Source organism: Spinacia oleracea, chromosome 3 (assembly GCF_020520425.1).
Source record: "Spinacia oleracea cultivar Varoflay chromosome 3, BTI_SOV_V1, whole genome shotgun sequence".
Classification (NCBI taxonomy): Eukaryota; Viridiplantae; Streptophyta; class Magnoliopsida; order Caryophyllales; family Amaranthaceae; genus Spinacia; species Spinacia oleracea.
In genome coordinates this window covers 8355491-8367697 of record NC_079489.1, presented here as the reverse complement: position 1 = coordinate 8367697, position 12207 = coordinate 8355491, and the positions used below count along the sequence as shown (strand labels likewise).

The following is a 12207-nucleotide window of genomic DNA, read 5'->3' as shown; positions in this document are numbered from 1 at the left end:
AAATCAAAACACTCTGCAGCTTTATTGTCATTCTTAACAAATGGAAATTTATGTTGTTTGGAACTACAACAAACACCACAATTATATTCTGTAACATGTTGACAATATTCAGGATATACATGTTTCATTTTTGACAAAGAAGCATGTCCTAGTCGAGCATGTAACAAATCAAGCTTATTCCTATGCCCAATCCTAGATTCAGATACACTAGTGGCAGTCTTATTTGTCAAACTAAGCATATGTACATCAGTAGTAGTTTCAGTAGCTACACTAGCAGCAGTACTACAACTTGATTGTATATTCTCTGGTTGTCTGACAAAATAGTATAAGCCTTGTATCCATTTTCCAGCACCAATCACCATGGAATTAGAGGGGTCCTGGAAACAATATCCATTTCCATTAAAAATAACACTCATGCCAGTTTGTTCTATCAGTTTACCAATAGACAGCAGATTATGCTTGAAACCCTTGACTAACAAAACATCAGTTAACATCAATTTGTCAGTCAGATATGTGTCACCCATGATATCAACACTCAATTGAGTTCCATCTGGTAGACCAACCTTAATAGGTACATTCATGACTCTTTTGTTTATCAATATACTTTCATCATAAGTCATGTGATCACATGCACCAGAATCAACAATCCAAAGACACTTATCATGAGATTTATTCACAGTGCAGTTGAATGAATGAGAGATTATACCTGCATAATTGGCATAAGAACAGTTTGCTCCACTAGCATCCCCATTCTGCATCTGTTTACCCTGCATTGCTTTCAAAACCTCATGACAAATTGCATTGAGCATCTCATTGCTGACACCTCCAGTGTTTCCAGAAATATCATCATCCAAGGGAGTGTCACCATTTGCAGAAGAACAAACATTAGCAGCAAGTCTGTCTACATGTGCTTGTGAAGGTTTGGATGCCTTGATTGAATTATATCAATCAGGATAACCAATCAGTTTGAAACACTGATCAGCTGTATGACCTTTTCCTTTACAATGTGTGCAGACTCTATACATCTTTTCTTTCTTCAACTCCTTCCAGTCTTTCTTTCCAGAACTACCACCAAACTTCAGATACTGTGCAGATTTGTGAGTTTGTGCTACCATTGTTCTGCTGTTTAGAGCATTAGTTTCAGTGATCATATTATTCACTTCCTTCTGTTTTTCTATTTGCTGAGTAATAGCAAATACTCGATTGATACTTGGTAATGGATCCATAGATAACACATTTGTGACAGTGTTCTCATATCCTCCATTCAATCCAAGTAGAAATTTCATCATCTTGTCTTCTTCTTCAAACTCAGCAATTTTCTTCAAGAACATACAACTGCAAGTATTTAGAGCTCCACAAATACAAGTAGGAAAAGCTCTCAGATTCTGCATTTCATCCCACAGTTTCTTTAGCTTCCCATAATATGTGACTATAGTCAAATTTTCTTGATTAAGATTGTCAATCTCTTTCTTCAACTGATAAATCAGAGGTCCATTAGATTGACCAAATCTTTCAGCTAATTCTTTCCACAATTCTCTAGCATTATCTATATATCCAAAATCATCAGCAAGTTCACTATTCATTGAACTCAGGATCCAACTCACCACCATAAAATCAGCTCGTTTCCACTTAGGATAATCCTTATGATTCACAGCAGGCTTTGTGATCTCACAACTAATGAAACCTTCTTTATTCTTAGCTATTAGTGCTCTCTTAATATTTCTGCTCCAGCGAACAAAATTCATGCCATTGAACAGTACAACAACCAGAGATGAAGTAGGATTATCTGAACTAGCAACAAAATATGGATCAAAGTTACCTCCATTGACTGATTGATGAGCAGAGTTTTCAGAATCAGTGTCCATTGCGATCAACAATTCGATCCTACTGCAAATATTCTGATTGTAGGTTGAGGATTTCTGCAAGAAATTTCGCAATTATAATCGCAAGAAATTTCGCAGCAATTCTTCAGCAAATCGCACGATTTTTCATCAACAAATGTGAACAATTTTGCAAACAAATTTGTAACCTAAATCTCAGAAGAGATTCAGCTCTGATACCATGTAAGATTGAAGAAGAAAACGAAAAATATTGAGGGAAAGAAATCTCAATGATAGAGTTTATAATCTGATTTTCTTAATCTGAAAAATGAGCTCAAGGTAGCTTTATATACAAGCTAAAAGTATCTCCAACAAACCTCTAACTAACTCTAACAAACTTGTAATAAAATAATAATATAAATATGCTAATGTTGACTTTGACTTTCCTATACTCTCCTATATGGTGTTCCATGTATGTCTATTGTATTGCGCTGAATATCAATACACACATGCAAACATAGATTTAAAGCCTTTTAAAACTAACGTCTTACTTTATTCTTCGTTTTTTCTTATGCTCATTTAATTATATTTTTTAGAATTTTCTTAAACTACATACTCCGTATCTACAATCAGTGGCGGAACTAGCCTACACAAAGGGTGTGCACCTGCATACCCTGATTGCTTCAGGTTAAAAATATATATAAAGCAGTTTTGCATCATAGAATTAATTTGGTTTGATGGTCAAAGGAGATATAACAATACTTATTGTAGTAAAACAACCATTAATTTTTTTTTTCGTCATGTTTTGCATACCCTAGGTGAAAATCCTGAATACATCACTGTCTACAATAATAATGTCTATAGGTAGAAATCAAAATTAAGGTAATAATACAAATTTCTCCAATGATCCTTTCGTTGTCGTTCCTTTCTTTTTACATTTAACTTTCTTTAACTCTCATCTAGTGTAGATGGATTTTTTGACAGAACATCTTTAACTTTATTTTCATTTTTTCACAAAGGAGAATATTTAGTCAATCAAATAACTAGATTATGAAATGGACATTATGGAATGGTTAGAATGAAAGTATAGGTGAAGAAAACCTTATCTTTTATAATCAAAAGGATTAAATAAAGCAAGCATTGATGTAAACATGATTGGTTTTGATTTAGAGACTTTTTCTAATCTAACTCTAATATTCTTTTGCTTCCCTTTTACCTTTTTGGTACTTTCAAGTGGAACTAATTCGAAGCAAAAGCACTTGACATAAAAAGGTTCCCAAGTTTTTCATCACATGAAATGTCTTAGATACGGTCTTACTTACGGTATTTAAATATGAAAATTTTAAGTTAATCAAACATTAATATATAATATTGATAGACGCGTGAATTTGTTGTTCGTTCATATAAAGACCAATTGTGGATGTCAATTAGCTTAGTTAATAAATTTTAAGGGGTGGTACCTAAGACTTAAAATCGAATCTCGTCTACATCATTTTATCGATTTGTAACCGAAAATAGTAACCGTAAAGATTTTTACGAAACAGATGTAATACCTGCTATTCACTATAATACCTTTAGAGAATTCTTGACCTCCAAAGAACATGCCTCTTCAACTCTCTTGTTCTAATTTTCTTCTTCCAATTGATGGTATATTTCTTATTTTCCTTAGAGATACTTAATTTAGTTGGCCAAATTTTAGAATTTAGAACCTACCTTATTTTTTCTTCCCTACATCATGAAAAAAGAATTAATCACAATAGTACTTATTCACTTTCTTCAAAAGTTAATTTGCATTGAATAATTGATTTAATTTTATTTATGATGGTAGGGTTTCGGAGGTAGATACGTGGGTGGTCGATCATTGTCAAGAACATAACACGGGTTTGACACCAAGGGTATATGCATAATATTTTAGCTTAGAGTAATCTAACACGACCAATTTATTCTCATGGCATATGGAAATATAGACTAATCCCTAAAGAATTTATGCTTTGTCGCAACTCAAATTACATAAAAATGTAATTTAAATAAGAAGAATCGGTGCTTATTCCTTTGTTATATTAAAATTGAGGTATTTAATCACGTTGCACCGCCAAAAAAAGCAATTAAAAGCCTTAAGGGAAACTATGGAAGTACCTAATATAGAGTAGTCGTTTTTTAATAAGTGACACACGTTTTTTTACCTTAGGCCTACAGTTTAGGAAAATATTGAGTCTGAAATGCAGATAATAAAATGAGTTGTTTAATATAAAATAAAGTTAGTGATATCATTTTATATGGATAGAAAACAAGACATGAAAGGTGGCCTGGAATTTAATGGTCATGGTAGATGAGATAAATTGTGGTCATTTTCAAATTAAATAAAATGTCAAATGTTAATTATTACTCCATATGAAATTAGTTAGCACTCGTGTAATGCACGGTTTCTTAAATTTTTTACTTTTAAAGTGACATTAGTTTTTTTTTTTTTTTTTTGAGGGGGAATTTAAGCTAGTTCATTAATCAAGGGACAAAGTGTCCATGAGTACATACGGAGCAACGTTCGTAGGGCAATGATTCACCCAAACTTGTTCGAAGCCAAAAGGAACTAGCTTAGCAAGGTGATGGGCTACAAAGTTGCCATCCCTTTTCACATGAGACCAATGAATAGACTTAAAATAAGAGCTTACATCAAAAATATCTCCTAGAATAGAATCAAGGTCGGAAAAATACATGACACCCTTCGAGAGCCGAGTTATAAGGAATTGGCAGTCAGACTCAATAATAACCTCCCTGCATTTGTATCTGCGGCCTAGCTTAACTGCTGCTGCGATTGCCTTTGCTTCTGCAATTTCAGCAGGCCAGTAGGCACGTGTTCTTCGTGTTGCTGAGAATATGACTGCACCCGTATGGTCTCTTGCAACAATGCCTACTCCAACCCAGCCCTCCGTAGCCAAAGATGCATCAGCATTTATTTTTATTACTCCTTGAGGGGGGGCAATCCACCTGTTTGAGCTCCGTGTTCTGCCAACAGATGGTCTCGCATAAATACGGGCCGCGTACAATCCTTGCTCCTCTACCAGCCTTGCAACACGAATTATAATGACTGAATTTGGGCTGGTTTTGTTCTCAAATACTTTCTGGTTGCGCTCCAAATGCACCAAGCTAGAATTGCTCCTTTCTGTTGGATCGCAGGCTTGTGTTGCTTCCAAGTTAACATCAGTTCACACATATTGCCAGCACTCCTCCAGTTTATCAACTCCTCGCACTCACTTACAGTCCACAATTCCCGCACTCGGCTGCAATCAAAGATAGCGTGACCCTCAGTTTCCTCCTCGACATTGCACCATGGACACGTGCCGTCGTCAATCAAATGACGCTTGTGTAGCAGGGCACGAACTGGGAGGGTGTTGGTGCACAGCCGCCATAAGAAATGACGCACCTTTGGTGAGACATCTAGTCCCCATATGACAGACCACGCTGTGTGTAAAGCATCGAAATTGAGGCCTTTACCAAGCATGTATGCCGTCTTAACAGAATACCCGCCGTCCTTTGAGTATGCCCAAGTAAGGTCGTCGGTTGGGGACCGCCAGCTAAGAGGTATTGCCAAGATACACTTCTTATCCCGCTCACTGAAAGTATTAGAGATAACCTCCAAATTCCACTCCATCGAGCTGTGATCAATCAATTCACTTACCAGGGATAGCTCATCCGTCGGATCAGTAGTGACAAAACGACCAAGCTCGTCAGTTAGCCAAGGGTCTCTCCAAATGTTTATGCGTGCCCCGTTTCCAACTCTCCAAATGATACCTTCTTTGATGATGGACTTTGAACCCCAAATGCTCTTCCATGAATAGCTGCAAGAGTAGCCTAAGGCCGAGTCGAGGAAAGAACAGTTGGGATAGTACTTGGACTTCATCACCCGTCCAAGGAGAGTATTGTCTCCATTCACCAAGCGCCAGCCTTGTCTACCCAGTAAGGCCTCATTAAAAACTGTGAGGTCCTTGAAGCCCATACCCCCTTCACACTTTGGGGTGCACATTGAAGCCCAATTTCTCCAGTGAATTTTCCGTTTCAAGCCATCACTACCCCAGAAGAACTTAGCCATTGCTGACTCGATTTCGTTTATCACTGTAACGGGTAGTTTGTACACACCCATAAGGTATGTTGGTATAGCTTGAATGACCGATTTTAGGAGCACTTCCTTCCCGGCTCTGGATAGTAGTTTCTCTTTCCAACCCTGCAATTTCTTCCAAATTCTGCCAGTGAGTGCACTAAAGATTGCTTTCTTCGATCTCCCTGCTATCATAGGAATGCCAAGGTATTTACCGTGCCTCTCCACTTGCCGCATGTTTAGGATTCCCATAAGCTCCTCTCTTCGCTCCGTACTAACTCCTCTACTAAAAGATACTTCCAACTTTTCATAATTAATTTTCTGACCGGATGCCGCTTCGTATTGGTTGAGAATATCAACTATCAATGTGCATTCCTGTCGAGAAGCTCTAGTAAAGAGTAGACTGTCATCTGCAAAAAGAAGGTGTGAGATTTCCGGCCCATTACGGCTAGCCTTGATACCATGTAATTTCCGTTCTTGAACTTTATTCTTTAGCATACAAGAAAAAGCATCCGCAACTAAAATAAACAAATAGGGGGATAGAGGGTCTCCTTGCCGGAGGCCTCGTCCCGGAATCACAGAACCACACACACCACCATTGATTATGAAAGAGTATGAAACCGTAGTGACACAATCCATTACCAAATTCACCCACCTCCCATCAAAGCCCATAGTGAGTAGAAGTTTTCTTAGAAAGCCCCATTCAACTCGATCATATGCTTTGCTCATGTCAAGCTTCATTGCTATATTTCCCCTTCTCCCCTTACTTCTCTTTTTCATAGAGTGAAAACATTCAAGTGCGATAAGAGCATTATCAGTAATGAGGCGGCCGGGAACAAAGGCACTTTGGTTCTCCGTAACCACCCCTGGGAGCACTGACTTGAGCCGAATCACAAGGGCCTTTGATACAAGTTTGTAGAGCACATTACAGAGGCTAATGGGGCGGAAATCGGGCATGTGTTTCGGAGACTTCACTTTTGGTATTAAAGCCACGTTTATGTGATTAATGAGGCTCGGGGATAATAAACCATGCAAAATGTTACTGACATAAGAAGCAACATCATCACCAATAATATGCCAGAAACGCTGATAAAAAATAGCATGCATACCATCCGGCCCCGGGGCTTTGCAAGGCTGCATCTGATTAAGTGCCGTGTGGATTTCCTCCTTCGAGAAAGGCTTTAGCAGCTCACTGTTGATTTCTGGCGTGATGATCTTGGTCATATTCTGGAGTACACCATCACACTCCACGTCAGAAGGTAGCATAGACTCGAAGAGCTTCTCATAATAATTAGAGACAATAGATTCCAACGCCCTATCATCCTCCTGCCACTCTCCATTTTCATCGAAAAGACCAGTAATGCTATTCCTCCGTTTACGTTGAGAGGCCTTATGATGAAAGTACTTCGTGTTCTTGTCACCATCTTTAACTTCGGCAACCCGTGAGCGGAGGTACCAATAAGCCTCTTGTTTTGAGTTGAGATCATCCAAACATTTCTCTAGATCAGCACTTTCAGCACACGTCGCCTCCGAGACGGGTTGTTGTTGTACTAGTTTCAAGGCCTTTTCCTTAATGCTAATTTGCTTCCCCAGGTCACCAAAATTCTTCTTGCTCCACCCCTCCAAAGCGGTAGCTACAGTTGCTAGCTTTGCTGGGACCGAACCGTTTGTCGAACCTTCCCATGCCCCCTTAACCATTTGCTCACAGGACGCTTCCAGTAGCCAGCAAGTCTCGAATTTAAAGCTCTTGTCCTTCCTCTGTTGCTTCCTGTTCTTCGTGTCCGTGCCACGCACCAGAAGGGCTGTGTGGTCGGATTTGTAACGAACCAGGTGCTCAACAATCATGCCCGGGTAGAGCTGCAACCAAGGAGGTGATGCAAGAACTCTATCTAGGCGCTCCCGTACTCATGAGTGACATTAGTTAACACTCATAGTCTTGATTTTTAGTATCAACCACTACAGAGTAAAAAAATGACTTGAATTTAGATGCAATAAATTTGAAGGGGGCCATTTCGTAATTTACTTCACATTGAATATTTAAAAGTCACCATTATTTTCAAGAAGAATAAATTATTGGTAGTACTTAATGTCTAAAAAACTAAATTAAAAATAAAAACATGTGAGATTTTGGAGGAATTTTTTTTAGTATAATATATACGTAGTAAATGGCAAACTAATGAAATTGCGTCAGTTATTTTAAAACAGAGAGATCAACTAATTTATGGGGTTACTATCTAAATTATAGAGAGAAATGAAATTATTTTTTCTGTGTGTTAAATTATACTTAATATTTGTAGATCTCCATTTAGAGTATCAAAATGGATTTCTATTTGTAGATTTTGAAATTTTATGATCAATGGTAATATTTTATTTATGAATTAGAAATATATATATAAAAAATGGTCGTTAATTGGAAAATAATCGTTACAAGATTCTCATGTCATGCCAAATAGCGTGCCAAGATTGGCTGAAATTTCTCCACCCAAAAGCAAATATTTTCATTTTCCCCACCCCATAAACAAAATCTTCTCACCATTGAATAACCCCCTTTTTTTCTACTACTTTTTCCTCATGGGTGAATTTTTTTCTTCCAACCATTAATGGTGCTCTTAGGACTTAGGCCTTGTTCTTCTGAAATTTATTTGGCTGAACTGAAATAAATTGAGCTGAATTGAAATGCACTGAACTGAACAGAGCTAAATTGAATGAATGTCGATGAACTGAACTGAATGAAAGTAAAATCATGTAAAAAAAGACAGAGTCTTACGCTAAGGCTCCGTTTGGTTTGGTGTAAAATGTTTTCAGTGCAAAATTGAGGGGAGACACAATTTCAAACTAATTATCCGTTGTTTGGTTCCTTAAAAGAAAATGGATGAAGATGGTGAAAATTGAGGGGAAGAAGAGAGAGGAAGATAAGGAGGAAAGGTGGAAAATTGGTTTCTCTCCCTTCAACTGGAAAAGAGTTTTCCACCTTTGAGGGAGTTATGAATTTTATTTTTTTTCTTCTCTTGTCAAACCAAACAACGTAAAATGATTAAAAATTAAAAAAAAATTTACCAGGAAAACGTTTTACACTCTACCAAATTGAGCTTAAATCAAATTTTATCTACGTGGACTACGTCATTTCGCTTTTATACATAGTTATGTGTCCCAAAGGGGAAAAAAATACTTTATCTGTTTCAAAAAAATTGCAACACTTTGATTAGCACGTTTGCCTAGACACAATTTTGACAATAAATATCTCTAATTATATTTCTTTTTGGAATCTTAAAATTTAATATTATGAAAATATACAATGAAATCAATCCATCCGCATTTTATTTAATGACATTCGCTTTTAGTAAAAGTATATGATCAAAGTTAGTATATAAATAGTGACAAAATTAAAGGTGTTGCCATATTTTTGAAATGGAGAAAATATCAATTAATCCATATTTAAAGTGTGCTCTATAGAGGCGGAGAGGCCCCGTGGTCCTGTGCCCCCTCTTGGAGTGTTGGTTCTTAAGCCCCTCGTGGACCTCGCTCTTGACTTGCTATTTTCCTTTTTCTCCCCCTTAATTTGTTACCATTATCTTTATTTGTTACCATTATCTTTTAAGTACGTGATTATGAATATAATATGGTGATAATTGTGGACTCTCATGTGCTTTATGTGTCTGCCATATCAACTCAATCAACATAAATTAATCAAATAATTATGCCAATATGTCGGTTATTAATCATATCTTTTGAATTGCAATTTTGGATCCGAATCTATATTTTTGTCCAATTTTAAACTACCAAATTTGAGATTACCATTGATCCGAACACGGTTTTTATAGAGCAAGATTAGCGGTAGCCTGAATAATAGTCTGAGCAATAGTTTTATTGAGTATTAACTTAAGACCTCCCATTTAAGTGGAAGAGTATGACAAAAATATGAGCAAGAGTCTTGGATTCCAAGACTCTACTTAAGACGTTTAAACAATACATTCAATCTTAATTATTATTATTTATTCTTTTTTATTTTATTATTTTCATAAGTTTGAGGAGTCTTGAATGAGTACAAGGGGTGAATTGGAAAAATTAAGTAATTCTGAAAGGATCTCAAAAAGAATCTGATTAATTAAAAATTAATAAAAAAAGATGACGTGAAAGTCTTAGCTTATACTAGCGCTAATCTTACCCTTAATACCAAGTATTTGTCATTTTCAAAGTACGTTTTTGCTATAATATAATTATGGCTTACTTTGCTTTTGTTTTATAAGGAAAGAAAATCTGAACGGAGTCGGTAGACTATCTGAAATCATTCTTTTGGATTACATTGCTTATTTTTGCTATGATAGTAATGGGAGAAGCTATTCAAACATTTTTTTTACTGATCTAGGATGAGTACTTTTCACCTTGAAAATAAATAAGTTTTAGGTCCAATAAGTGTATATAAGGTGTACATGTAACCTTTAATCTTAAAACACTAAAAAATGAAATAGTTAACCTCGTTTCCATCCCTAACCTTATCCATCCATTGCTTACTCAAAAAAATGTGTCAAATTGGCATTCAACAAGTGTAACCAAACTGGTAAAGACAACAGACAAACAAACGTGGCACTTACTCACCTCATCCAAATCTACCCTTCCAATTTTCCAATTCATGTCTGACGAAGTGACGATGTAAATACAAACAGCCAACACCGTCAAACTTCCCATCTTCCCAATATACACATAACTTACAACTTTTATTAACACCTCCGTTATGACCTTACAACTAAATATGGTTCTGGCCGGGCCAGGCCAATTTTCGGGCTTGAACAAGCCCGGCCCATATCAAGCCCGCTTGTAAAGGATGGAGCTGATATTTTCAAAAAAATCGAGTATCGGGCCGCACCGTTGTACCTATGCTAAATTTTCTTAAATTTAGCGTACCATGTCTGGTCGGTTTAGGCCGTGCCGCGCCTTATCGTGTTTCCCAAAAAAATGCGGCTCTGGACAGGATCACAACCCACGACTTCATGCCCTTGCTTTTTTGTAGCCGGGCAAGGCGGCAAACAACCATCTTTACTTACAACATCTACCCTGGAATGCACTTTGAGAGTTTGAGAAGGTTTTTACGTACTGAGGCTCTGTATACAACAGATTTCAGTTTCAAATCTCCTCTCTCAATTTTGTAATTTGTATTGGATTCGAAGCTCATTCACACGAAAGAACAATTGTGAAACACGATTTCAGACCTTTACTCATATAGTGTGCCAAAATCAACATAAATTGTGTAAACATTAGTTTCACATCTACCTTGTTTCAGAATACACACCATACAAATAGATGTCAAAAGTTTATTTTCTCTTATGAGTTATGTGCACTATAAATCTTCTAGATGAGCAGAATTAATAAAATAAACAAAATTAATATATTGATGAATGCACCTATCATATCTTAACCGATTAAAATAAGCATAAAAATAATACTATTTCGTCCAATTTCTTCTTCTTCTTCTTCATTTCACCGTTAGGTATTTCACATTTGTCTATGTAAAATTTTATCTTTTGCTATCTTAAGTTATTCTTAAAATTTATTTAAAATTTTGATATTTTAATTCGTGACGAATATAATAAACTATCACATGATTAAAATTTTCATTATATATAAATATAAAATATGTAAAAAAAAATGTATAAATAATAAAAATAATAATATAACCAAATGAAAGTAATTAAAAAAATGGTTGATAACGAGACTTGGGAATGAAATGGAGGTTAGTCCCGTTATAGCAATTTCAATGGTTAGAAAAGGGACCTGCTCATAAAAAAATGAATATGTGAGCATTTAGTCCACCATTGGTACAACAATGACATAAGCCGTTGTTAAAACATTGTAGCTAGGGCAGGTAGCTAAAAAAAAGGGTGCTCAAAGGGAGCTACAAGTTACTGTAGCTACAAATGTCAAAATTCGTAGCTTAATTAGTTGTAGCTAAAAATCTGATATGACAAATTTAGCCACAACACCTTGTAGCTCACCATTAAAATTGCTCTTATCCACAAACGTTAATCTAAACCGTATCCGAATTTTTAATATTTTTAATTTCTTGAAAAAATCTTTAAATCTTTTTAATGTAGTACAATTCCAAAATGTACGGGGTTAGGTGCGACCGTGCGAACCATAGCAGCACCCTTTACACTCACTCTTTCTCTCTCCAAATTCTTTTTTCTTTTTTTCTTTTTTAAAAAAGGTTGTATTCTTATGACTTTTTAAGTTTTTTATTTTTTCTCCGTAGTCCGTACCAGTGCAATAGATTTTGGGTCTATAAAAAGGCGTGTTTGG

General features: G+C 36.2%; 1 protein-coding gene across 1 annotated transcript; it reads right to left on the bottom strand.

Annotated features, from left to right (window-relative positions):
- LOC130470654 (uncharacterized) lies at nt 1-2242 on the bottom strand. Its single transcript, XM_056841165.1, has 2 exons — nt 707-2242; nt 1-377 (listed from the first exon to the last, which is right to left on the bottom strand). The coding sequence occupies exon 1, from the start codon at nt 1863-1865 to the stop codon at nt 945-947; it is 921 nt and encodes a 306-aa protein (XP_056697143.1). The 5' UTR covers nt 1866-2242; the 3' UTR covers nt 1-377; nt 707-944.
- Between the last annotated feature and the right edge of the window lie 9965 nt (nt 2243-12207).

Excerpts from the sequence above, each read along its gene's own strand:
- LOC130470654 (XM_056841165.1), bottom strand. The coding sequence starts at position 1,865 with ATGGACACTGATTCTGAAAACTCTGCTCATCAATCAGTCAATGGAGGT.